This window comes from Cyclopterus lumpus, chromosome 10 (genome assembly GCF_009769545.1).
Source record: "Cyclopterus lumpus isolate fCycLum1 chromosome 10, fCycLum1.pri, whole genome shotgun sequence".
Classification (NCBI taxonomy): domain Eukaryota; kingdom Metazoa; phylum Chordata; class Actinopteri; order Perciformes; family Cyclopteridae; genus Cyclopterus; species Cyclopterus lumpus.
In genome coordinates this window covers 278,327-301,448 of record NC_046975.1, presented here as the reverse complement: position 1 = coordinate 301,448, position 23,122 = coordinate 278,327, and the positions used below count along the sequence as shown (strand labels likewise).

Sequence of the window (23,122 nt, the reverse complement as noted above, 5' to 3'; positions counted from 1 at the left end):
ATGAGTCAAAACATTGTTTTAAAATGTGTGCATATTATACCTTTTTAAAGTTTAGAATGGAACCATATGTTCTGCTGTGCAATATTGAGCAGCCACATACACTACTAGCATAGCCATGTTATGGTTTGTGTAAGCTTTGAGAATATACACAATTTGTATTTATTTGTGTGTCTCTGTACTGCTTTCTGTAACACAAATCAATTAGAAAATGTTAAGTATTTTAATAAGATGTTAAACGTGGGATACAAAAAAAATCCCTTTTTGTATTTTAAATTCCTTTACTGAAATAGGTATGTTCTCATGTTCTCTGTGGAGAAGACAGCGCCCCCTGCTGGGCCAATCCGCAAGATACACATTAGTGCAATATGCAAGTGAATGGGAAAAAGAAAATGGTCCCATGGTGGAATAAGGAATTTAAAAATGCCATTAAAGAAATAAATCGTGCCTTCAGAAAGGTAAGAAGCCTTCTGAATCAAGATAATTTCATCGAGTATCAAAGAAAGAGAACGATAGTACGGAAAGTAATGAAGTCAGCCGAGAGGAATGCTTGTAGGCAATTCTGTTCATCTATTGGAAGAGAAATACAGGTGCGTGATGTTTGGGCGAGGATCAAGAAAATGAGTGGGAAAAGAAAATCAGTTTCCCAGTTTTGATAGACGGAGAATATCGGGCAATTGTAAATAAGGAGAAAGCTGCGTTATTGGGGAAGAAGTTTGCAAATGTTCACAGCGGAAGTCATTTATATGAGATGCACAGAGAGAGAAAAGAAGAAAAGAAAATGTAGCAGTACATTCAGAAGTTACAAAGAAAAAGGTCAGTCAAGGCATGGATATGGAGCAATGCAGGAGCTGAAAACAGCAATAGAGGGAAGTGGGTATACTGTGCCGGGGCAAGACCAATTATGCTACACTATGTTTAGACAGTTACCAGAGGAAGCCTTGGAAATGATTCTTAAACTGTTTAATATGATTTGGAGGGGAGGTGTTGTAAATAACCCCATGGAAGGTTTATTGTTTTGTTTGTTTAGCCTGCATTGTATTTGCCTTATTGCCTTTGACGTATGCATAGTTATTGTATTGTTTGAAGAATTTATAGAGTCTGTATGCTACTTCCTCTCTAATAGTTAAATAAGACTTTTATTTTGAAAAGGTTAAAAGGAAACGCAGTTTTGTTTTACGTTCGAATGCGAACTTGACGGTACGACTACGGAACTTCTTACGGACCAAGAAAGTGTAATAGTGTAATGGACCCGTATGAGGCTAAAGCTCTTACGGTGGTGATAGTTTACACGTTTAATGAATGTATTGTGACCCAGAAGAAGAAATAAATAATAAAAGAGTCATTTCACCAGCAGTAAGTTTCATGCCACTTCATATACGGGGATCCGTTACAGTGTAATGCCAACAGCTGGAAGAGTGCTTTGATTCTACCTTTTGGTAAAAGTGTGAAAGACCCAGCTAATGCAGACAATTACAGACCAATAGCGCTGACATCTCACTTGTGCAAGTGGATGGAAAAAATAACTTAATTAACTTATTTTTTAGAGTAAAGGGGCTTGCTTAATAAATCTCAGAATGGGTTTCACAAAGGTAGATCAACAACTGCCGCTTTAATAAAAGTTAGCAATGAGGCAGAGAAAGCAATAAGTATGAAGGAGATTATGGCTATAGTTTACTTTGCTATAGAGAAAGCATATGACTCCATGTGGAGAGAGGGCCTGTTGATTTATAATGAATAAGTTGGGCATTGGTGGAAGGATAACTGGGTGTTGGATTTCTTGTCTAGCAGGTAAAAGTTGGATATGCTGTGTCAGATGAGTTTAGTATTGTAAATGGGATCCCGCAAGGTAGTGTCATTAGCCCTATTCTATTTAATATTATGATTAATTACATTTTTATGGATATTGGAAGAGATATTGTCTCCCTGCTTTATGCTGATGATGGGGCGATATGGAAAAAGGGAAAGAATATTGGGCATGTGAGCAGTAGCATTCAAAAGGCTATAGCTAAGGTTGGAAAGTGGTCATATGATTGGGGGATTAAGATGTCAGTTGATATGTCTTGCTGCATGCTATTCACTAGAAAGAGAAATATAAACAATATGAATCTTAAATTATATGGACAAGGGTATGGAGAGGGTAGCAGAGTTTAAATATGTATAGGCTTGTGGTTTGATGGGAAATGTTTGTGGAGAACACATATTAAACATATTGAAACTAAATGCAAAAAGGTGATAAATGTTATGAGAGCAGTTTCTGGACACAAGTTGGGTGCAGAAAAACAGTCACTACTGTCAGTATGGATGAAGTCCTACATGTCCTTAACACATGTGCATTAGTCATTGCCTGGATTTATTGCAAAAAGTAATTTTAAGTAACTTTTAATATCCATACATTTTCTTTTTGAAGTACAACTTTTAATAATAATAATCCATTTAATTTATATAGCGCTTTTTAAGATACTCAAAGACACTTTGTATTCATACACCGTAGACACAGCTACGGGGAGCAATGCAGGGTTAAGTGTCTTGCTCAAGGACACATCGACTAGGGTGGGGATTGAACTGCCAACCCCCTGATTGAAAGACGGGCATGCTAACCACTGACCCACAGTCACCCCAAAATCAAAATCAAAATCAAATATCTTAGGAAATATCTCCTAATCTTGACAGTAAACTTGTTTGATTGTCAGTATGGATGAAGTCCTACATGTCCTTAACACATGTGCATTAGTCATTGCCTGGATTTATTTCAAAAAGTAATTTTAATGAACTTTTAGTATCCATACATTTTATTTTTGAAGTACAAAGATACGACTTTTAATTTGAAATATCTCCTAATCTAGACAGTAAAAATGTTTGATTGTCAGTATGGGTGAAGTCCTACATGTCCTAAACACAGTTGCATCACTCATTGCCTGGATTTATTGAAAAAAGTATTTCTATTGACCTTTTAATATTCATAAATTTGCTTTTTGAAGTATAAAAGTAGGACCTTTAATTTGGAATATCACCTAATTGGTAAAGTACATGTGTTTCATTTTCTGTTTATGTGTAGACAGAGATCCCTTCAACATCACTCATGTTTGGAAATATTGAGGAAAGTATGTCTATAGAACCTCAAATATGCCAAAATAAACTTTTTTTTATCATACACATGTGAATTAGAGATTGCTCGACATTTTGAGACAATTATCTTTATACCAGAAATGATCTATTTGAAAGGTACACAATCAATTCCGTTCTTACTTTGTAAAATATCTAAATTGGTAGTTAAGATGTGGTCAGAAATATTCTAAACACATACATATCAGTCAGTCATTTAGATATTATTCAATTTATTATCTTTCCATTAACACTTAAATCAAAGAATAACGACACTTTACACACAATTGAGTTGTATTTTCACCTTAATTCACAGAAGCAGGTCACATGTTTTATACTTAATGTGAATATTATTTATGTAATATAATTTCCATACAGGTATACGATTTGTCGACATCTTATTTTGAAAACCGGATGTTGTGTCATGTGGATCTTTCCGCTAACTTTGCAAAAACCCTCGCTCGCTCCCGATCTGGGTCGTTTGAACGTGTTTACCATAAATGCCCGCATATAGGTGCACAACAAATTCAGTGCCGGCTGATTTGACGACGGAGATCCGAGTGTCTGCTAAATTGACCGCAGAGGGCTTTGTTGAGATTTGTTAAAGATACGGGGCTAAGCCCCAGGATTTAGTTGTGAGTAGGTTTGTTGGTTTGTTAAGTAGTTTGTCTGTTAATTAGTTTTGTGTTTTGTTTTGTTGTTTTGTTGTTTTATTTGTTTCTTAGTTAGTTAGAACAATTATTCCTGAATCTTCACACTCCGGTACAGTAGGTGGCGGTATGCACCGAGACAAGTTGGTTGCGATCCGCCAGTCTTATTTATAGAAGAAGAAGAAGCTAAGCATCGCGATAGTTCAGAGGACCTGAATTCAAACTTGAAGCGGTTTGATCTGACGGGTGACAAGGTAACGTTGGGGAACTCATTTGTTATACTTATAGCCATGTATTGCCACAGTCGTTACCAATTAAATACAAGCTTTCTAGAGCTACTGGGGTAGTCGCCCTTCTCGTGTGAACAGTGTTCTGTCTGAAGAAAAACGAGCCGGGGAAGTAACGTTAGTTCAAGCGTCATTGTTGAAATGGTTAACGTTAGCTAACGGTTAATGCTATACCATAACGTTAGAGCTCGAGCTGCGTAACGTTAGCTAACGTGACACAAAGTTGTCGTGTGTAACTTAGAGGTCCTAATGTTGGTACTATCGAAGAGTCGGTGATCATTTATCTAGAACGGCTGTGTTTTCTTTCAAGGCTGATATCGTAAAACTTTATGGAGCTACGTTACTAACGTAGCGTTACGTTGATGCACACTTCTGCATGTGTGTGTGCACATACATTGATCTGATAGATTATGTGTATCATTACAACTAGAAATGCGTATACAGATTGAATAACGTTCACGTTACTACAAATAAAAAAGGAATATAGATGTACCCTAAAACCAAACCACCAGCACCAAAATGAATCTGGAACCGGTGACGTCACATGGATATTTCCCCCTGAGGTCATCCCATTCCACAAAAATATTATCTCATCTATGAAAGAAAAACAGACGCAACAGGAATACCGTGAACATTAAAACTTTAATATTAAACTGAGTTGAATAAATGACTAATAAAACATACTCTTAAAAAAACCAATATATATATATATATATATATATATATATATATATATATATATATATATATATATATATATATACCGGTGTATATATAATAATAATATTATTATTATTTTTTCTACAATCCATTTGCTGAAGCTAAGTGGTAAATGTTATCCTCAAATATGACAAATCTACAAAAATCGTCATTCCATTTAATTTGTGAGGCATGTGCTGGGTTGCAGAGAGCAGTTTTCTGGAACATTAAGAAGGTTTGACAAACACCACTTTCCAGATGGCGGCAGAAGAGGAGATACAGCGACTGAGGAGCCAGCTGAGGGAGAGAGAGGAGCAGGTCCATCAGGCTGCCCAGGCTGGTTTGGATCTCCTCAACCAGCAGATGGAAATGCAGAACAGACTGGACGAACAGAGAGTAGAGATGACCAACGCTCTGGAGGTATAATACCCGCACCACAGAGGCTCAACTGAGCCAAATCACAAAAACACCACAACTAATGGTAACGCACCTGCTTTACTTTCATATGTATGTTTTCAGATATCTTTTTTTTTGCCCCAGAACAGAACTGTTAACAGTTGGAACAGTCTTGTTTTATCTTCATTTTCTTTTTATGTACTTAACGGATGATTGTAGATTTAGATTGTATGGCCCAAGAAGTAATGGTGAAATGCTGTTTCCTATTTATTTGGAGCATGCCAGACATTACACACAATTAATTGGAAAAATATTGTTAATGGATAAAGTACTGGATGGTTAATTGATACATTTAGCATTCCTTTTTTCTTAGTAAGAACTAAAATAACGACAGTAATTTAATTATGAATGAAACAGAAAAGGAGTAGGATTTATCAATATTTAGATGTAACAACATATCATTTTTAGAGCAGTACAAGTGCTGTTTCCAACAGCAAGCTCACTATATATAGTGGAGACAAATATAAAATGTAATTAAAATGAATATTATTATCCACTTCTGCTGCTTTGACTCATTGGTTTCTTCAAGTACAAATAAAATAACTAACCTTAAAATGACTGGACACTTAATGATTTAGAACTGGTTCCAGTCCTTTGCACTGGTGTGCTCGATTTATTTTTCCACATTCGCACACCCATTTTCACTCCAATGCTTTGCACTGTAGAGCCTTGGAAAGCTGCCCATAGGGACGTCTGTGAATTATTCTGAATTGTTTCAAACTTCTACACCTGTTTTATTTGTCAAAGGCCCTCGAGCAAGAAAAGTACTCCCTTCAGAAGGAAGTGGAGTTAAAGACTCGGATGCTTGACTCACTGCAGTCAGACCACAACTGTGTGAAGAACCAGCAGAGACAGCAGCTTCAGGATCAACAAGTACATCTGGAGAGGAGACACAGCACGGCACTCAATGAGCTCAACAAGAAGGTACAACAAGCGATGGTCTTTTCTTGTCAAAACCCTCATTAAAGGCCTTTCCAGTGCAGACATTATTAAATGTTGTTGTACCAAAAGCACAACACAGGTGTTGATGATAACATTGATATAGTAGAGCTGATGTTGGTGTGATGTACAAGATAACTATAATCATGCAGATTTGTAGGAAGTCTGAATTGATGCTTTGTCAGGTCTGTCAGCGAGACAAAGAGCAAAGCACTCTTTAGATGCTTGTTTTCTGAATGGAGTGGATCGATCAGTGCCAGGCGTATTCTGTGGGGAGGTCATGTGTGTTCTGTGCTCTTATCACAGCACATTCCAGTGGTTACCATAGTATTTAGAGACTATGGTGGACGGACCGCTGACACTAGTGTGCTCCACCTAAAGATAAAAGGGTACATTGTAATGTTACAGCATTAATCTGGTACAATTTAAGATAATTTTGTGCTGTTTTTCTGCTCTTGATTTAGCAGTGGTGGAATGTAACTAAGTTCGTTTACATTTATGTATTGTACTAAAGTACAATTTTGAGGTACTTTGAGCCTACTTTTACTTGAGTATTTCAATTTTATACTAGTCCACTAAATCTCAGTGGGAAATATTATATGTTTAACCTCACTACACTAATTTGACTGTATTAGTTGGGCTACTTTGCAGATTGAGACTCTTACTAGAAAATATAAATTAACTAATAAACTATGATTCATTATTTTGAATGCAGAACTGTTTGTATTTGTAACTGGACATTTTAAAATTGTGCTAGTAAATAACTTCATCAACACACTGGTTGTGTACATGAATGGTAATGACGTGGAAAAAAAGTCCCATTCCCGAATCATGGTAAACAAGACCGTCTGGGGTTTGCTGACATTGCACTGAGGACAGGAACAGGCTGGATGAGGCCCCAGAAGCACAACATCCAGGTGTTGGGTCTCTTACTCTGCCAGCTGAAGTAGAGTTGGTTGCTGCACACCACTGCAGAATACCCAACTGTTGAATTATGAAAAGAAAATGTCTGTTAATTATGATCATGATGGGCTAAAATTGACTTTGTCAAGCAGCCACAGTCTAGGTAATGAATGGGAAACACTCTGTTCCCTACAGTTGTGCTTATCCTCTTTTGCTGTATGTTGTCCCAGATGCTGAGTTTGCAGTCCGCCCTGGACGAATCCCAGCTGAATGAGCAACAGCTGAAACACAAGCTTGAGTTGCAGACTGAGACTCTGAACAACAAGATGGAGGAGCTGCGAGCTTTAAATGAACACACCCAGAGCTCCATGACATCTGAGATGTTAGAGGTGCAGATGACGATCATGGAGCTGGAGAACTATAAGGTGAGCAGGAGCAGAGCTGAAAACCAGGTGTATCTGTAGGTAATCTTTAATCTCAGCATGTTCTACATGGAATCCTGTTGAAGTTGTATTAATGAGTCATGTCTACCAGGTGGAGTTGGAGCAGATGCTGCAGGAATCTCAGTACAAAGAGCAGCAGCTGGAGCTGAGCAGTAGCAGCCTACAGCGCCACCTGGAGCAAATCACTGAGGAAAAAGAGGAGCGAGAGAAGGAGGCTGTTTCCTGCTTTAATGCATTAGAGGTAAACGTACCTTTTGATCAACACAGACCACTGAAGAAGATTAACTACTTGAACTGCCAGTGGTCAATACTTAATGTATAAAGTGATGTTAGACCTCAGGACATCCCTGGATGTTCTAGCTACCTCATCATGGAGAGGAAACAAGGACAAGCAACACATTCTCTACTCTCTTCAGAATCACATCTGTTATAGGGCTATATGGTTTCTGAAAGATATAATATATATATTTTCTCTCTAACATTGATAACACTGTTTGTTTGACCGACTGACTTATTGAATGCATGTCAAATCATGTTCACAGGCTTTTATAACCCATAATGCCTGGTATATACGTGTACCACAAAACAACATGGGGGCTTGTTTGGCCATTATTTTCATCTTCCATTATCGTTTCTGAACTCAACAAGTTTGGTGCTTCCCTTCTTTCACTCCCCTGTCCCCAAATACAGAAACACAGGCCTCCGTCACTCGCCGGTGAGCAGTCTGGATAGGCGCAGAGCGAGAGAAGCAAAAGGCCCAAGCAAGACTCATGCAGGCCCTGAAAGAATTAGTACTCTGTCTGCATATATAGTTGACTACATCTTACGTAGAACAATACCCCGAGTATATTCGGTTTATCGCCCACTCCTAATCTGCTATAAATCCATAATGAAAATGAAAATAAGCAAAAGGGAAGCTAACATTAATTTGGCTCTAAGTTTCTGATGAGCAACGATTTATTGAGCATAGTTACCTTCCCTTTACCTGGTTCTCTTTACAATGGACTGTGTGTCTATGGAGCAGAATAGATGCTGCAGTGTGATTCTTAAACTACATTAAAAAGTGCAGATAAAAGAACCAGTAGCAATGGGACCTTATGAATACTCCATTGTTTAATACTTCCTCGAACGGATGAACTATTGTCTGTTTTATGATAGCTTTGTTATCGTTTCAGCTCGGCGGCCTGTTGGGCACTTAACCCTCAGCAGCCTTGCACACATGGAATGATCTTGTCATATATCAGTCAGGAAAATAAATCTAAATTTGCACCAGCGTTGCTTTTTTTAAGGCCTGTGTGGGTAGTCCTTAGTGGCAGAGCTACAGCGACTCATTTGTGACTAACTGGTAGAATTATTTAGAATACAAGGATGCAGTGCTCCTCTTTAAAGACTGTGTTGTCACCTCTAGCCGATGTCTTTTAATAACAGCGTTCCGTCAGTCAACAAGCTTAATGTCTAGAAAGTCTTTTTCTTCCTCGGTCTGCTATGATTCAAGAGTTGAAGGCTGAATCCCAAGACGTAGCATTGGCTGTGATCAACAGTCAGACCGAAGCTGCTCTTTACACTACGTGATATGATCTCTCCCTTCATCCATTACTTACTGCAAGTGCCTGTGAACACACTGTCCGGAATGCGTCACACTGTCTCGATCCTCGTGCTGAATGTATTTGCGTCTCTCTGTCTCCGCAGAAATCTCGTGAGGCGAACCGAGACCTCCAGATCCAGTTGGACCACGTTCTCCAGCAGGCCCAGGATCCCAGCAGCAAAGGGAACTCTCTGTTTGCAGAGGTAAAAGCCAAACTGAGCTACCAACGCTGGAACAGCAAGGAAGGCTTTTGCTGACATAGAAAAAATAACTACCTTAAAGCAGGGTGACTATGGCTCGGTGGTGAGCAGAGTCGTTAATCAATCAGGATCGGTGGTTCGATTCCCGGCTCCGCTAGCCCATGTCAATGTGTTCTTGGGCAAGACACTTAACCTCAAATTGCTCTAGCGGTGTCTACGGTGAGTGAATGTTAGTCCTGGTGGGCAGGTGGCATCTTGCATGGTAGCTCCTCCCATCAGTGTATGAATGATTGCACTGCTACGCGGCTTAACTGACCACTCTCCAGCTTTGAAACGTTTGTCTGTCTCTGAATTTTCATTGCCAGCATTTCATTGTAGTCAATTCAATATTCTCATTCTGTTTTAATTAACGAATGAGGAGTCTGAATCCGACTGAAATGAGCTAATGCTAACGTTACCAGTTTATCCTGTGTCAGACATCCTGTTATTGTAATGTGATTTGCATATGTAGTAAATAACCTTTTGTGGACAGGGGCAGCAGCAAAACGTACTTAAGGAAATCCATATTTTCACCGCTGTACCCGTCCTTCAAAACCACAAAAGTCATTTTACCTCCCATAACACGGGAGTTGCCGGTCAACCGGTGCCTCGATTGGTTTGTTTTTATTATTATGAGTCTGTGGTGTTTTACATTTTTTATCAGATTCACACATAAAACAAACAAACTGATTGAGGCAGCGGTAGACCAGGAACTCTCATGTTAGTGTGATGAAAGTAGTGTTTTTGACAAGGGAGTCTATTGGCATTGAATAGTTAGCTGTAGCTCATGGGGTCGTCCCGTAACCACAAGGTACCCGGTTCGATCCCCGCTCTCTCCATAGTTCATGTTGAAGTGTCCTTGAGCAAGACACTGAACCCCCAGTTGCTTCACTGCAGCCCACTGCTCCTTAATAACTAAGGATGGGTACAGTGCAGAGAAGAATTTACCCACGGGGATCAATAAAAGTGTACATTATTATTATTATTATTATTATTAACAGATCTCGTAAAGAGTGTGCGATAAATACTTCTAACAACCCCCCTTCAAAATATCAGCACTATCTGTTGAAAGTAACTTAAACCCTTCTACCAGTCTCAACATTTCAATTCAGTTTATTTTGTATAGCCCAATATCACAAATTACGAATTTCCTCAGAGGGCTTTACAATCTGTACACATACGACATCCCTGTCCCAGGACCTCACATCGAATCAGGAAAAACGTCCAAGAAATAGAAAAAACCCTTAAGTATAAAGTTAAAGGTAAACTCTTTTTTTAAATTGTATTCTTATGAATTCCAAAGAAATCGGTGTGCAAAATGTATTTTTCTCCTGCAGTTGGAGGATAAGCGTGTTCAGATGGAGAGACAGCTCATCAGTATGAAGGTCCAGTATCTGTCACTGCAGAAACAACACGCCTTCAGCAAACAGCAGCTGCAGCGCATGAAGGTACAGCATGTGTGGAGGGCAGTCGCACTAATACACAAGTTATGAATATGTCCTGTAGTTTGCGTGCAGAGTGACAGAGTGCATGTGCATGTGCATTTGTTGTGCAGGTCCAGATAGCCACTCTGATGCAGCTTCAGGGTTCCAGGGCTGATCCTGCTCAGCTGGAGAGACTCCAGTCCATGCTCTCAGAGAAAAATGGAGAGATCCAAAATCTCATAACTAAACTGCAGAGACTTGAGAAGGTGGAGGTGTGTGCTTCCAACTGAGACTGCTTATACACATCAGTGAAAATCAGATGTTGATAGAATCTGTTATCTGAAGACTTGAAGATGGATTAGTAAGTATGGGTATTATTACATTACTTTATTTTGTGTGTGTGTGTAGATGATGTTGAAGTCTCAGCCAGTCAATCCTGCTCCAGCAGAAAGTGGCGACGGTCAAGATGAAACTTACTACATTGACCTGCTCAAAATGAAGCTCCACAACACTGCGTGAGTTAAACCTGTTATGCAGCAGCAATCACATTTCAATCTACCAAAACCATTTGACGCTTGAAGACCACTGTCGTCTGGTAACTGTTAGTGGTGCAACAGATCAGAAAACTCACGGCTTTTATTACCCACCAATACTAATTGTCGATCATCAGTAGTTTCAATGAAGTATTATAAGCTGCTTAGAGCTAGTGTAAATGGGTCATAATTCCCTTTCTTTGTGCTTCCCTCGTCCTGTTCCTTTGTCCCTACTGATGGTGAGACACAATCAAAAGATTAAGCCTCCACAGCATCATAATGTAACGGTCTTTAGCGGTGCTGCTAACAGTACTAGCTCTCCTTGTGTCAATTTCAACACAGATTGGTTGTTTACAATGTAACGTTATGGGAAGATTTTTTACCACGACCCCTTGTTAAGTTACAAGAGGTCGTGGTAAAAAACACAAATAGGATTGGCTTTTTTCTTAAGTTGAACTGCTCACAAGATTTCGATCACAGTTGGAATAGGTCATCTTTGATAAAGTTATGATGGCAAGATGGAGGTATTGAAATCATACCAACGGGATTTCTAAATATTCTTGTATAACATAATACCTCTAGCCGAGAGAAGTGATTTAAAACTGCCTTGATACAAAACTATATGGTGGCACTGGAGTAAACGTATCTAAAAGAGCTGGTTGTTTCCCCCCATACACATTCAGTAATTCTATCAGTCACATGGTCCTCATAAAGTGATGTGTATTAACAGATAAGTAGCTTTTCAACTGTGTAGTACGAGTAGTACACATATATTGACAGTTGGTTAACCTTTGTGTGTCAGTAAGGATGCAGAGCGTCTGGGGGATGAGCTTTCCCTGCAGAGGATGAAATCTTTGTCAGAGAGCCAGAGAGGTTTAGAGCTGGAGAGGAAACTCTTCTCATCTGAACGGCTCCTCAAAAAGGTAACTGCTCACTTCCCAATACTGGAAATAGTACCGTCCAATAGATATTGATACGATAACACAATTATGCAATTATTTTTTACCAACATTTCACAGATGGAAAAAAAAACACTTTTAAATGATCTTTGAATTTTTTCTTTTTTTTCAAAAATAATTTAGATGACTAGTTATATCACGAGATACACAAAGATCCATGATATGATATTGCAAAACACAACAACTGAAATATGGTAACTTGGGAAGTGTCAGAAGTAATAATGCCCATCCACTTCTTCAGCTCTAAGCAGTAGTTAGTGACTATGATAGCTGTTAATAATACATTGCTTATAAAATACAAACATAATATTGAGTTACAGAACCACTTTGATATTTCTGTTCCCTTATACAGACTCAGAGTGACAAGATTCAACTGCAGCTACGAGTAGAAGAGCTACAACACAAGTATGAGCCGAAAGGTAATGAAATGAACACTAAACCCATTCATGACTTGTGTGTCTCTGGTGTTCTGGATAGAACTTTGAGGACTGGCTGCTTGTAATGACATTTTGTGTCATTGGCTCACTGTAACATTGCTGCTTCTTTCAATATTTGTTTCTAGATACAATTAATAATCTGATCCAGAAGAGAAGGAAAGAGAAGTTCCCTTTTGACGTACCCTGCTCTGAGAAGCCAACACTTGACAAGGGAGACCAAGCCCTCGCTGTGAAGACTGGTGTCCTCACGACTGCACTTCCTGAAGCGGGTACTTCTCGTACAGCTGAGGCACTGAGCTCCACACAAGGTGTGTTCACTGCAGTTGCTCTCCATAAGGAACACACAGTACACATTGGTGTGGGGTTGTATGAGGCACTTATCCATATCAGTGTATCACCTCCAGTAAATGGCAGTCAGAACTACCAGACAGCACAATGTACAACTATGGACTAAATGAATTGTAGCCACCTAAACAAAGTCTGTATCAGTTGAAGTGTTCCCTTCATTTAGAATGTTTCCCCACTATACCTTGCTTTTAGACATTATATCCATCAATGGTCTCTTTAAAGCCACAGACCTCCATTGACAAAAAGTAATTTTCACTCACAACACAAGAGTTGATAGTCGACCACTGCCGCGGTCGTTTAGTTTGAGTTATTGTGTATTGTTGGTGAATCCGAATGAACCACTACAGACACACAATAACAACAAATTGAGCATCGATGGCATCAGTTCTCAGGTGAAAGGTCTGTCTGATGGCGAGGTAAAGCTTCCACTATATAGCTTCCACTTAAACAGATTTTCCAGGTGGCTGCATGTTTGTTGCTGTCCCGGAGACCACTTAGCGGTTAGCTGTAGCAAGTCTCATTCAACACAAGACATGTCTTTGACTTAACACTTTAACCACTTCCCATTCTCTTCATAATGTTGGTACATTTTTGGTTCTAAATGATATTATGTGATGTGGTAGCACTGTTAATAACTTTGCCATTTTGTGTCGTGTTTCAGAGCCTGAGCCCCGGCCTGCAAAGTGTGTGAAGATGAGTGACGACGAGCCTGCAGTGATGCCCATTCCCAGGTAGTGTGTCTGCCATGTTGTGGCTTATAAAGTATTCAGAACACAAAGAACAAGTTGGCACAAATCATACTTAGCACTGTTTATTTGAATGACAGCTATTTGACTGAATATTCATTAACATCTGGATTTACAAAATTAAAGCACAACAAATTAAAGGCTAATGAAATATATAATGTGACATATATAAATGCCGCTACTGAATATGTAAGACACAAGTTACTGACGCGATGGAACCACGTTCTTCATTTGGCTCCTCCGTCCTCGCTGGGAAGAGCGAAGACGTGAGGAAGAGACATGAATGGTGAAAGCAAAGAGACGTTCACAAGCCAGAAAGGCATATCACAACCCCCATGTGCACGTGCATGGGGGTCCTCGTGTGCATGGGGGGATCAAAACTGAACTTCGGGATGGGTATCGTTATGATTTTATCAACTTTTCTACTTTTTATCGTTGGTTCTAAACTGTTCGGTTCTTTATTGATACTCTTATTGATTCTTTTGCATTACAAAGTAATTGCTTTTTAATATATTGTATAAAGAATAATTAATTCAAATCAAGATTAGAATTTAAAATAAAAAGTAAGACTACTTACTGAGAGCAACAACACTTTTCTAAGTTGACATGTTTATTTTCAATTTAGTTTATTTTGTATAGCCCAAAATTGCATATGATCCTCAGAGGGCTTTACAATCTGTACACATACGACATCCCTGACCTTTGACCTCTCATGGGATCAGGAATCGGGGAAGAAACCTTCAGGAGAGCAACAGAGTTACAACACATTATAACACATGTGTATGTGTTAAATAGGTGTATTGATAAAGTGTTGGCTTGGTTTTATTACATTTACAGTAAGAAGCGTATCTTCACTTCTCCTGTTTGTCTCTGCTGTTTGCTGACTTCCTCCATGTGTGTGCTTTTGTGTTTGTATATAGAGGAACAGCAGAGAAGAGGCTGCAGCGCTATAATTGTCACCAAAACATTCAAAAGTACAGTTATCAATACTCCGGTCTTTACATTTAGCATAAGTGCCCATTGAATACTGGGTCTCGGTACCCATCTCTAGACCCACTAAGGAAAATACAGCTCTATAAAGGTACTAGTGTTCTAAAACTCAGGGAACCTTGAAATGAACAAGTATGTCATTGGTCAGACACTCTTTGTTGACTGCTAAATTCTTACGAGTCTTTGGTGTGAGCAACAGAAACATGACATCTAAATGGTGAAATACTGTATATCTCGGCCAAAAGTGACAAATGACAAACAGACAGTCATATGTCATGAGTGATGTGTTTGTGTATTTGTGATCCGGTCCTCAGCTCTCCTGTGACTGACCGTAAGGACGTGGAGATCGAGGAGAAACAGCAGCAGAACAAGAGAGAGGAGAAAAGAAGGAAACAAAGAACAGTGGAGATTATCCATGTCAGCTCTCACAGCACTAGGGAGGACCAGTGTGCTCAGCAGTAGTCCCAGTCCCAGTCCCAGTCCCAGTTTGCCTTCATTCAAATATTTCTATATTTTACTAAATTCTTTCTTTTTTCTGTGACTTCACTGTATGTCTGCTCTTTACTGTCAATATATTCAAATCTTACAGCATTAAAATATTTTGCATTCTACTGTATTCTGTGTTCAATGTTTTCCAAAACGTATATCTGTGACCCACTCTGCTTTGCAAAAGTCTTCACCCCTCTGTATTACACGCTGGGATTAAAATAGATTTTTATTTGGACTGCGGCTCAGTGGTGAGCCGGGTTGGGGTGTAATTACCCCCTTTTGCTCTGAAGCCTCTCTTAAGATCTAGTGCCAGTAGTTGTGTAACTTCCTACATCAGAATAGTTTATTTGAGGAGTTTCAGTCAGGATTTAGAAAACACCACAGCACAGAGACAGCACTGGTGAAAATTACAAATGACCTCCTAATTGCATCAGATAAAGGACTCATCTTCGTACTGGTATTATTAGACCTTAGTGCTGATAAAGGACTCATCTCCGTACTGGTATTATTAGACCTTAATACTGCGTTCGACACCATTGATCATGACATCCTATTACAGAGACTGCATCAGTCGATTGGCATTTCAGGTACCGCACTAAGTTGGTTTAAATCCTATTTATCAGATCGATCTCAATTTGTATTTGTAAATGATGAAGCCTCAATGACCACCAACGTTAATCATGGAGTTCCACAAGGTTCTGTGCTTGGACCAATTTTATTCACCCTGTATATGCTTCCTTTGGGCAATATTATCAGGAAACACTCCATAAACTTTCATTGCTATGCAGACGATACTCAATTATATCTATCGATCAAACCAGAGGAGACCAACCAGCTCACTAAAATTCAAGAATGTCTTAAAGACATAAAAACATGGATGACCTGCAACTTCCTGATGTTAAACTCAGACAAAATTTAATTCATTTTACTGGGCCCTGAACACCTCAGAGATCAATTATCTGGTGATGTGGTTTCTGTAGATGGCATTGCCCTGGCATCCAACACCACTGTAAAGAATCTCTAGTTATCTTTGACCGAGACTTGTCCTTTAACTCCCACGTTAAGCAAATCTCAAGGATTGCATTTTTTCATCTACGTAACATTTCAAAAATCAGGCACATCTTGTCTCAAAAAGATGCAGAAAAACTGGTTCACATGTTTGTTACTTCTAGACTAGATTACTGCAACTCCTTATTATCAGGCTGCTCTAATAAGTCTCTTAAATCCCTCCAGTTAATCCAGAATGCTGCAGCTCGTGTACTCACAAAAACTAAGAAAAGAGATCACATTACTCCTGTATTAGCTGCTCTGCACTGGCTCCCTGTAAAATCAAGAATCACATTTAAAATTCTTCTCCTCACCTACAAAGCCTTGATTGGTGATGCACCATCATATCTTAAGGAGCTTGTAGTACCATATTGCCCCACTAGAGAGCTGCGCTCACTAAATGCGGGGCTACTTGTGGTTCCTAGAGTCCTAAAAAGTAGGATGGGAGCCAGAGCCTTCAGTTATCAAGCTCCTCTTTTATGGAACCAGCTTCCACTTTCAGTCCGGGAGGCAGACACAGTCACCTCACTTAAGAATAGACTTAAGACTTTCCTTTTTAATAGTGCTTATAGTTAGGGCTGAATCAGGTTTGCCCTGGTCCATCCCCTAGATATGCTGCTATAGGCTTATAGGCTGCTGGGGGATGTTTTAGGATACACTGAGCACCTATCTCCTCTTCTCTCTCTCCTTATGGATGAATTTACATCTCTCCATTGCACCTTATTAACTCTGCTTCCTCCCCAGAGTCTTTGTGACTTCACGTCTCATAGGGTCCTGGAGGTGTCTGATGCCTCCTGCCTGGTGAGCCGGCCTCCTGCCTTGGCCCCTGCTGATGTTTCATGGATTGTGGAGATCCATTTATACATTCTGTCATATTCATTGAATGTGTTTATGTAACTCTGTAACTCTGTTCATTCTGTACATATGACATCTATTGCTTCTGTCCATCCGGGGAGAGGGATCCTTCTCTGTTGCTCTCCTGAAGGTTTCTTCCCATTTTTTCCCTGTGAAAGGTTTGTTTCTATTTCCTGATCCACTAGATAGCCTATATTAACATATTACCCTACTTGAGAACTCATAGTACCACATTACCTCACTAGAGCTCATAGTACCACATTACCTCACTATAGAGCTCATGGTATCATATTACCGCAAATAAATGTAATGTAATGTAATTGAATATTCCCTCATTACCACTCCAGACCAGCTGGTGGCAGCAGTGTTGTCTTTGCTCAACAGCTTTCAGACGAAGAAGACGAAGACTCACGTGGACCAATGAGAGCACAGGGGGCAGTGACTTCGGAGGACAGCGCAGTGTACCCGGTTTATGTCTGCTTGACTCGGTGAGTTGTTGCTCTCGTTCCGCCGTTATGTAGAGAACCACCCCGGTGTTCTAGAGCTCTTCCTGTCACATCCAGTCTGTCCTGTTTCAGGAACCATGAAGCTGACGTCCAGCTCTGCTGCTGGACCCGCGCTTCTCTTGTTGCTGCGTTGCTGCCAGATAGCGAGCATTGTTGGTCAAAAGGTGAGTTTATTGTATCATCTACAGTTCATGCCTTACATTACGTCACGTTTGGGATGGGGACAGCATGGAATACGTGTTGGCCACTGCACGGGGTACATACATGATGGGATGATGTTATAAGGCAGGAGTGAGATTTCAAACACTGAGAAGGAAGTTGGGTCTCTTGCACATTTCTCATACACTAATATGCAAGCATGCATAATTAATATATTCTTATTCAATACAAATTGTGTTTTTGTGTCGGTATCAAAACGTCTAGAAAGTGTTGATGTTTTTTTCTGTGTTTGCAGTCTGACTGTGCATTAACTGTGGTGAAGAATGCAGGAGGGATGGAGGGAGGAGGTGCTGATGAAGAAGCAGAGGTGACTGTTGATGAAGGACATTTAGAGGTGGTCCAACCTACTGAGGACTGGCAAACGCTCAAACCAGGTAATGTACTGCAGGCTGTACTGGTACTGGTCGTAGTAAAAAAGACTTCTGTTTTAGACTTCCTGTGTGCGTGCAGGCCAGGCAGTGCCAGCAGGGTCCCATGTGAGGCTGAATCTGCAGACGGGGCAAAGGGAGGTCAGACTGGGAGAAGAGCAGCTTAAATATTGGACACAAGAACACAGGTATGGGTCCAGAAAAACAACCCTTTCTTTAAGATCAAGTTACTTCAGTAATTAGTTTATTTCACCGATTTCAGATTTTGTAGATGGAGCAGTGACTGCAGCCTTAAGTGTTCTTGTTTCGAGCAACACAATATTGTATTGTTCTATCTGCAGTAAAGGTCTGTCTTTGCAGAGAGACAGAAGGGATCCAGTCCACCATCAGTCCTGATGAACTCAAATGGGCCATGAAGAAGATGGAGGAACTGAACCCAGAACGCAAAGACACAGTAAAACATATTCCATATTAGATTAAAGGGATAGTTTGTATTTTTTGAAGGGGGGTTGTATGAGGTCATTATTCATAGTCAGTGTACTACTTCCAGTAAATGGTTTGGAGAAACAGACATGAGCAAAGCAACGTTCTGCTGTAGTTGGGGCAAAACATATTTCCGCCACAGAAAGAAATCAATACTAGTTTAAGTGTACGCTATACATTTAGAATATTTCCCCCTTTTTACCTTGAGGTCAGACAGCCCTTTCCAACAGGTAACTGAGAATGTGACAACCATCTGTGCTGTCTTCAAAGCCAGACTCCTTTGGCAACCAATAATTTGACCTTGCATAACACAGGAGTTCTAGGGATACCGCTGCCTAGATTGGTTAGTCAGTTTGTTGGCGTGTCACTTTGGTGTTTTAAAGGGTTAGTTCGGATTTAACAAAGTCACACAATAACACAAACTAACTAACCGATCAAGGCAGCGGGGGCCCGGCAACTGTTTTGCAAGGTAAGATGAGTGTTTTTGTGAAGGGAGTCTGGTGGCTTTGAAGAGAGAACAGCTGTAGTTCCCCGTCATGGCTGTCTGACCTCAAGGTGAAGCCGTGAACATGCTTACGCATAAATACACATAAACTGATATTCATTTAGCATTTATTTTTTAAGGTGGCTATAATACAGTTCATTGTTTTGCTCCTATGCTGGTGCTCCTGTATATTTCTCCAAATATCTACTACCATACTATTTTCCCCTTTTTATTAATAACTAAAACAACACATGACACTTCCACTGTGCTGTATGTCTCGTCACTTTGCCATGTGTCCGTAGGACTCTGTGGCATCCAAGTACCGTCCCCTGGACGAGTTAAAGAGAGACTTGGCTCAGCTCGACCTGCTGGTGGAGACGGATGTTCAGGTACGTGCTAGTCTTAGGTATTATAAGTGTTATATTACATCTAACTTTGGGGGAAGAAATCGGGGAAATCCAACTATTCCATTTTTTAAATTAGTTTTCACATTTAGGCCTTCGGATTCTGCAGAAATATTAAACTGATTAAAAGTTGGAAGAACGGTTTGTAAATGACTTAAAGGTCAGTCCACCTTACATGATGAATTGAGAAAGTAAACAGCAGACAAATTGATAGTGAAAACATTTATAGTTGCAGGTGTAATCAATCAAAATAATATATCATCATAGGATATGGTTTCAATCATGCACTTGAGCCTTTAACACGTTTTATTGCTGAAATGACGACAAAGCCTCCTTACAGTGGAGACGGCAAGTTGTGCTTGAGACATTTGACCTTTTCACAGTGGTCAGAAAGCAGCATGTTGGTAAGCTGAGAGAACACACCACTTCGTGCAGCTGCTTCACAGTAAAATACTTTAATTTGTAAAGCCCTCTATTGGGCTATATAAACTGAATTGAATTACAAGAGCTGAGTTTGTGTTTTTTTACTGTGAAGCCGCTGCAAGACATGTTAAAATCAACTGTCAACAATATTGTAGTTGTTTGTGTTTTGGTGGTGTGTAGATAATGAAGCGCCTGCTGGACCAGTTTAACAGCAGCAACTCGACCACAGAGCAGAAGCTGAGCATCCTGCTGGAGCTGGAGTATCTGGTGCATCAGGTACCAGAACACACAAGTGTTCATACAAACCTACATGTTTGCCTACAGATGTGTTCTGAGATGGAAGCGGCTAACTTTGCCTGCATGTTTGTGTGTTAGGTGGATAACGCTCAGACCCTGTGTTCAATGCGGGGTCTCCAACTCATTCTAGAAGGTCTGAACAGCACGGACATCAGATTGCAGGAAAGCTCTGCCTTTGTTCTGGGATCTGCTGTGTCGAGGTACAAACAGCTGTGTTTAGCTAAGATCTTACTCATGCGTTGAACATCAAACCAATGAAGCTGCATCCTTACACAGCACCTGTCAATATCAAACAACATCAAAATACTTTTCCAAGTTTAGTAGTAGTAGCTCCACATTTGTATGAGCAGGTGCTTAACTTCACTGTGTCCTCTGGTTTAAAATGCATACTTGTGTCTTTGTGTGCATCAATATCACTGTCGGTGGTAGCTAACGGTTGCTAACAGAGCTTCTGTCCTTCAGTAACCCGGTGGTACAGGTGAAGGCGGTGGAGAGTGGGGCTCTGCAGACGCTCCTAACCATACTGGCCACTGCACAGCCACTCAGGGTCAAAAAGAAGGTACTGAACACAGACCTGCATCCCAATTTCTGGTTGAGAAGGTGTATACAGATACATGCAATTCAGGTGTAATGTTTTCTGTGTGTGATTGTCCTCCTGTCAGGTTCTGTTTGCAGTGGCCTCCCTCTTACGTAACTTCCCCTACGCACAGCGCCACTTCCTGTCACATGGAGGGCTGCAGGTCCTATCAGAGCTGTTCAGGGCAGATGGAGGTGGAGTTCTGCGTACACGCATTGTCACCATGTTGTATGACATGATCAGCGAGAAGGTACAACAAACAAACAAACTGTAGAAGACATTTTTGTCCACCTTTTTTGGTCAATTGAGTCACTAGTGTTGGGGACAGCAATCAGCTGTTCAGTATTTAGTTTTGTAAATGGAAGAAGAGGGGGTGAGAGAGGGAGTCTATTTTTTGCTGCCCTCTATTTAACGCTTTTCATCGTCTTTGTGTGCTGTTGTGGAAGTCGCTGAAATGTCTTGAATGTGTGCTAGCCAGCCAAGTGATTGTTTGGCCTCTCCGCAAATACATTTACATTACATTTTATCTTTCTAGAGGCCGTTTTCTGGCTTCGACTTTAAGGATGTAGAATATGACTTCCTTGATGATGCTGGTCTTTCCTGCTCCACCAGGAGCTGATCTCTCAGACTGGTCTGGACCTGGTGCTGGATGCCTCCCATGAAGAGCGGGTGCATCAGTACTCTAAGGTGTCTCTGCAGGGGGATCTGCTTGAGAAGGGCTGGTGCAGTCTGGTCCCACAGCTGCTGGAGTCCACTGAGCATGACTACAGAGAGAAGGTGGACTGACTATGATCAAAAGAAGTTCTACATGACCCAGATATGCATTTAGGAAACCCAGAATGGCTAAACAAATCTATCTGAAATGAGCTTGTTGTAAGTGTCTGTGTTTTTTCTCCCAGGCTCTGCGGGCTTTGTTGGCGATGGCTCCCATGTGTTTGGATCAGTACCGCTCAGACAGCTCTCTGCTGGGCTCTCTGCTCTCTCTCAGAGACCAGTACCAGGAAATGATCCAGTCAGAAATGATTGTAGGAGAGGAGAACAGCTACTTTGCAGAGATTGTAGAACTTATAAATGCTCTACAAGTCCAAATGAAATAATGAGATGGCTGCACAATGCAGAGAGAGAGAGACTTTGGACTGCGGGGATGAAACCACCACTCTTCAAACTCATGGATGCAACTCAAGGACAAGGGACGCACCTTTAGTACACAATTGTTGGGCTGGCCCTGTAGATGGTGGATGAGCTTGACCTGCCAAATTTGACTGGAACCTTTTTTGGATGCTGGTGGGATCATGAGAATAAAGTTGTATTTTTTAATTTTGTGTTCATTATTTAAGAATTAAGGAATTAAAGTAGGAATGATGATGTTTATATGTCTGGATTTTCTGTAGGGTTACCTTCAAATTCAACCAGGAATTCTAGTGTTAAAAGTCTAATCTATATGTTTGTCTGACCAGTGACTCTGGCAGCCAACGTCGGTAACATCATTCACTTCATAATATATATTTTGACTTGAACACATATCACATTGTATCTTGAATCCACTGTGGGGGGGGGGGGGGCGAACGGGAGAACTTATTAGGATGCGTGTTCTATGCCACAAACCAATCACTGTCCAGTCCGCTGTGTCTCTATTGATCCATTTATTCCATTGCACATTGACACTATAGCATCAAATCAGCATCAAATTAATCTTACATGCTTTTAACGGAACACCACACGACAGGATAAGACGAGGTCTGGTCCACACGCCTTATTCTCATCACCAGGCACTTACCTATATGCACTTTTACATAAATGCGCCACCCTGTGTTCAATGTCAGAACTGCATTTTATTCGCTTTGGTACCCATTCCAGACTGGTCAATTCTTCAGTTGTGCTCCCTTGAAATGCCATTAGACACATAAGAGCTAAGCCCTGTTTCAAAGCCAACCGCACTGTCCATGGACATCATGTTCAATTCAGTTTATTTTGTATAGCCCAATATCACAAATTACAAATTTGCCTCAGAGGGCTTTACAATCTGTACACATACGACATCCCTGACCTTTGACCTCACATCGGATCAGGAAAAACTCCCCAAAAATAACCTTTGACAGGGAAAAAAGGGAAGAAACCTTCAGGAGAGCAACAGAGGAGGATCCCTCTCCCCGGATGGACAAAAAATTGAATTGAATTGAAATTGAATTAAATGTCATGTGTACAGAATGATAGAACACAGCACATTGCA

General features: G+C 40.4%; 2 protein-coding genes across 5 annotated transcripts; both read left to right on the top strand.

Moving 5' to 3' along the window:
* The first annotated feature begins 342 nt into the window (after window positions 1-342).
* Window positions 343-15,356, top strand: spdl1 (spindle apparatus coiled-coil protein 1). Of its 3 annotated transcripts, none has more exons than XM_034543847.1 (14): window positions 343-455; window positions 4,997-5,158; window positions 5,942-6,118; window positions 7,267-7,461; window positions 7,571-7,720; window positions 9,169-9,267; window positions 10,641-10,751; window positions 10,859-10,999; window positions 11,136-11,242; window positions 12,063-12,183; window positions 12,572-12,638; window positions 12,782-12,964; window positions 13,666-13,735; window positions 15,055-15,356. In XM_034543847.1, exons 1-14 carry the CDS (start codon window positions 366-368, stop codon window positions 15,200-15,202), a joined length of 1,821 nt encoding a protein of 606 aa, XP_034399738.1. In that variant the 5' UTR covers window positions 343-365; the 3' UTR covers window positions 15,203-15,356. The 3 variants fall into 3 exon arrangements, with proteins under 3 accessions (XP_034399738.1, XP_034399739.1, XP_034399740.1); XM_034543848.1 differs by lacking the exon at window positions 343-455 and adding an exon at window positions 3,535-4,006; XM_034543849.1 differs by lacking the exon at window positions 343-455 and adding an exon at window positions 4,004-4,156.
* A 2,144-nt stretch (window positions 15,357-17,500) lies between these two features.
* sil1 (SIL1 nucleotide exchange factor) lies at window positions 17,501-22,209 on the top strand. Of its 2 annotated transcripts, none has more exons than XM_034544112.1 (12): window positions 17,501-17,619; window positions 17,710-17,801; window positions 18,119-18,230; window positions 18,307-18,412; window positions 18,585-18,678; window positions 19,494-19,580; window positions 20,199-20,294; window positions 20,394-20,515; window positions 20,778-20,874; window positions 20,978-21,142; window positions 21,505-21,669; window positions 21,792-22,209. In XM_034544112.1, the coding sequence occupies exons 2-12, from the start codon at window positions 17,715-17,717 to the stop codon at window positions 21,987-21,989; spliced, it is 1,329 nt and encodes a 442-aa protein (XP_034400003.1). In that variant the 5' UTR covers window positions 17,501-17,619; window positions 17,710-17,714; the 3' UTR covers window positions 21,990-22,209. The 2 variants fall into 2 exon arrangements, with proteins under 2 accessions (XP_034400003.1, XP_034400002.1); XM_034544111.1 differs by having other exon boundaries at window positions 17,502-17,619; window positions 18,092-18,230.
* Window positions 22,210-23,122: the final 913 nt, after the last annotated feature.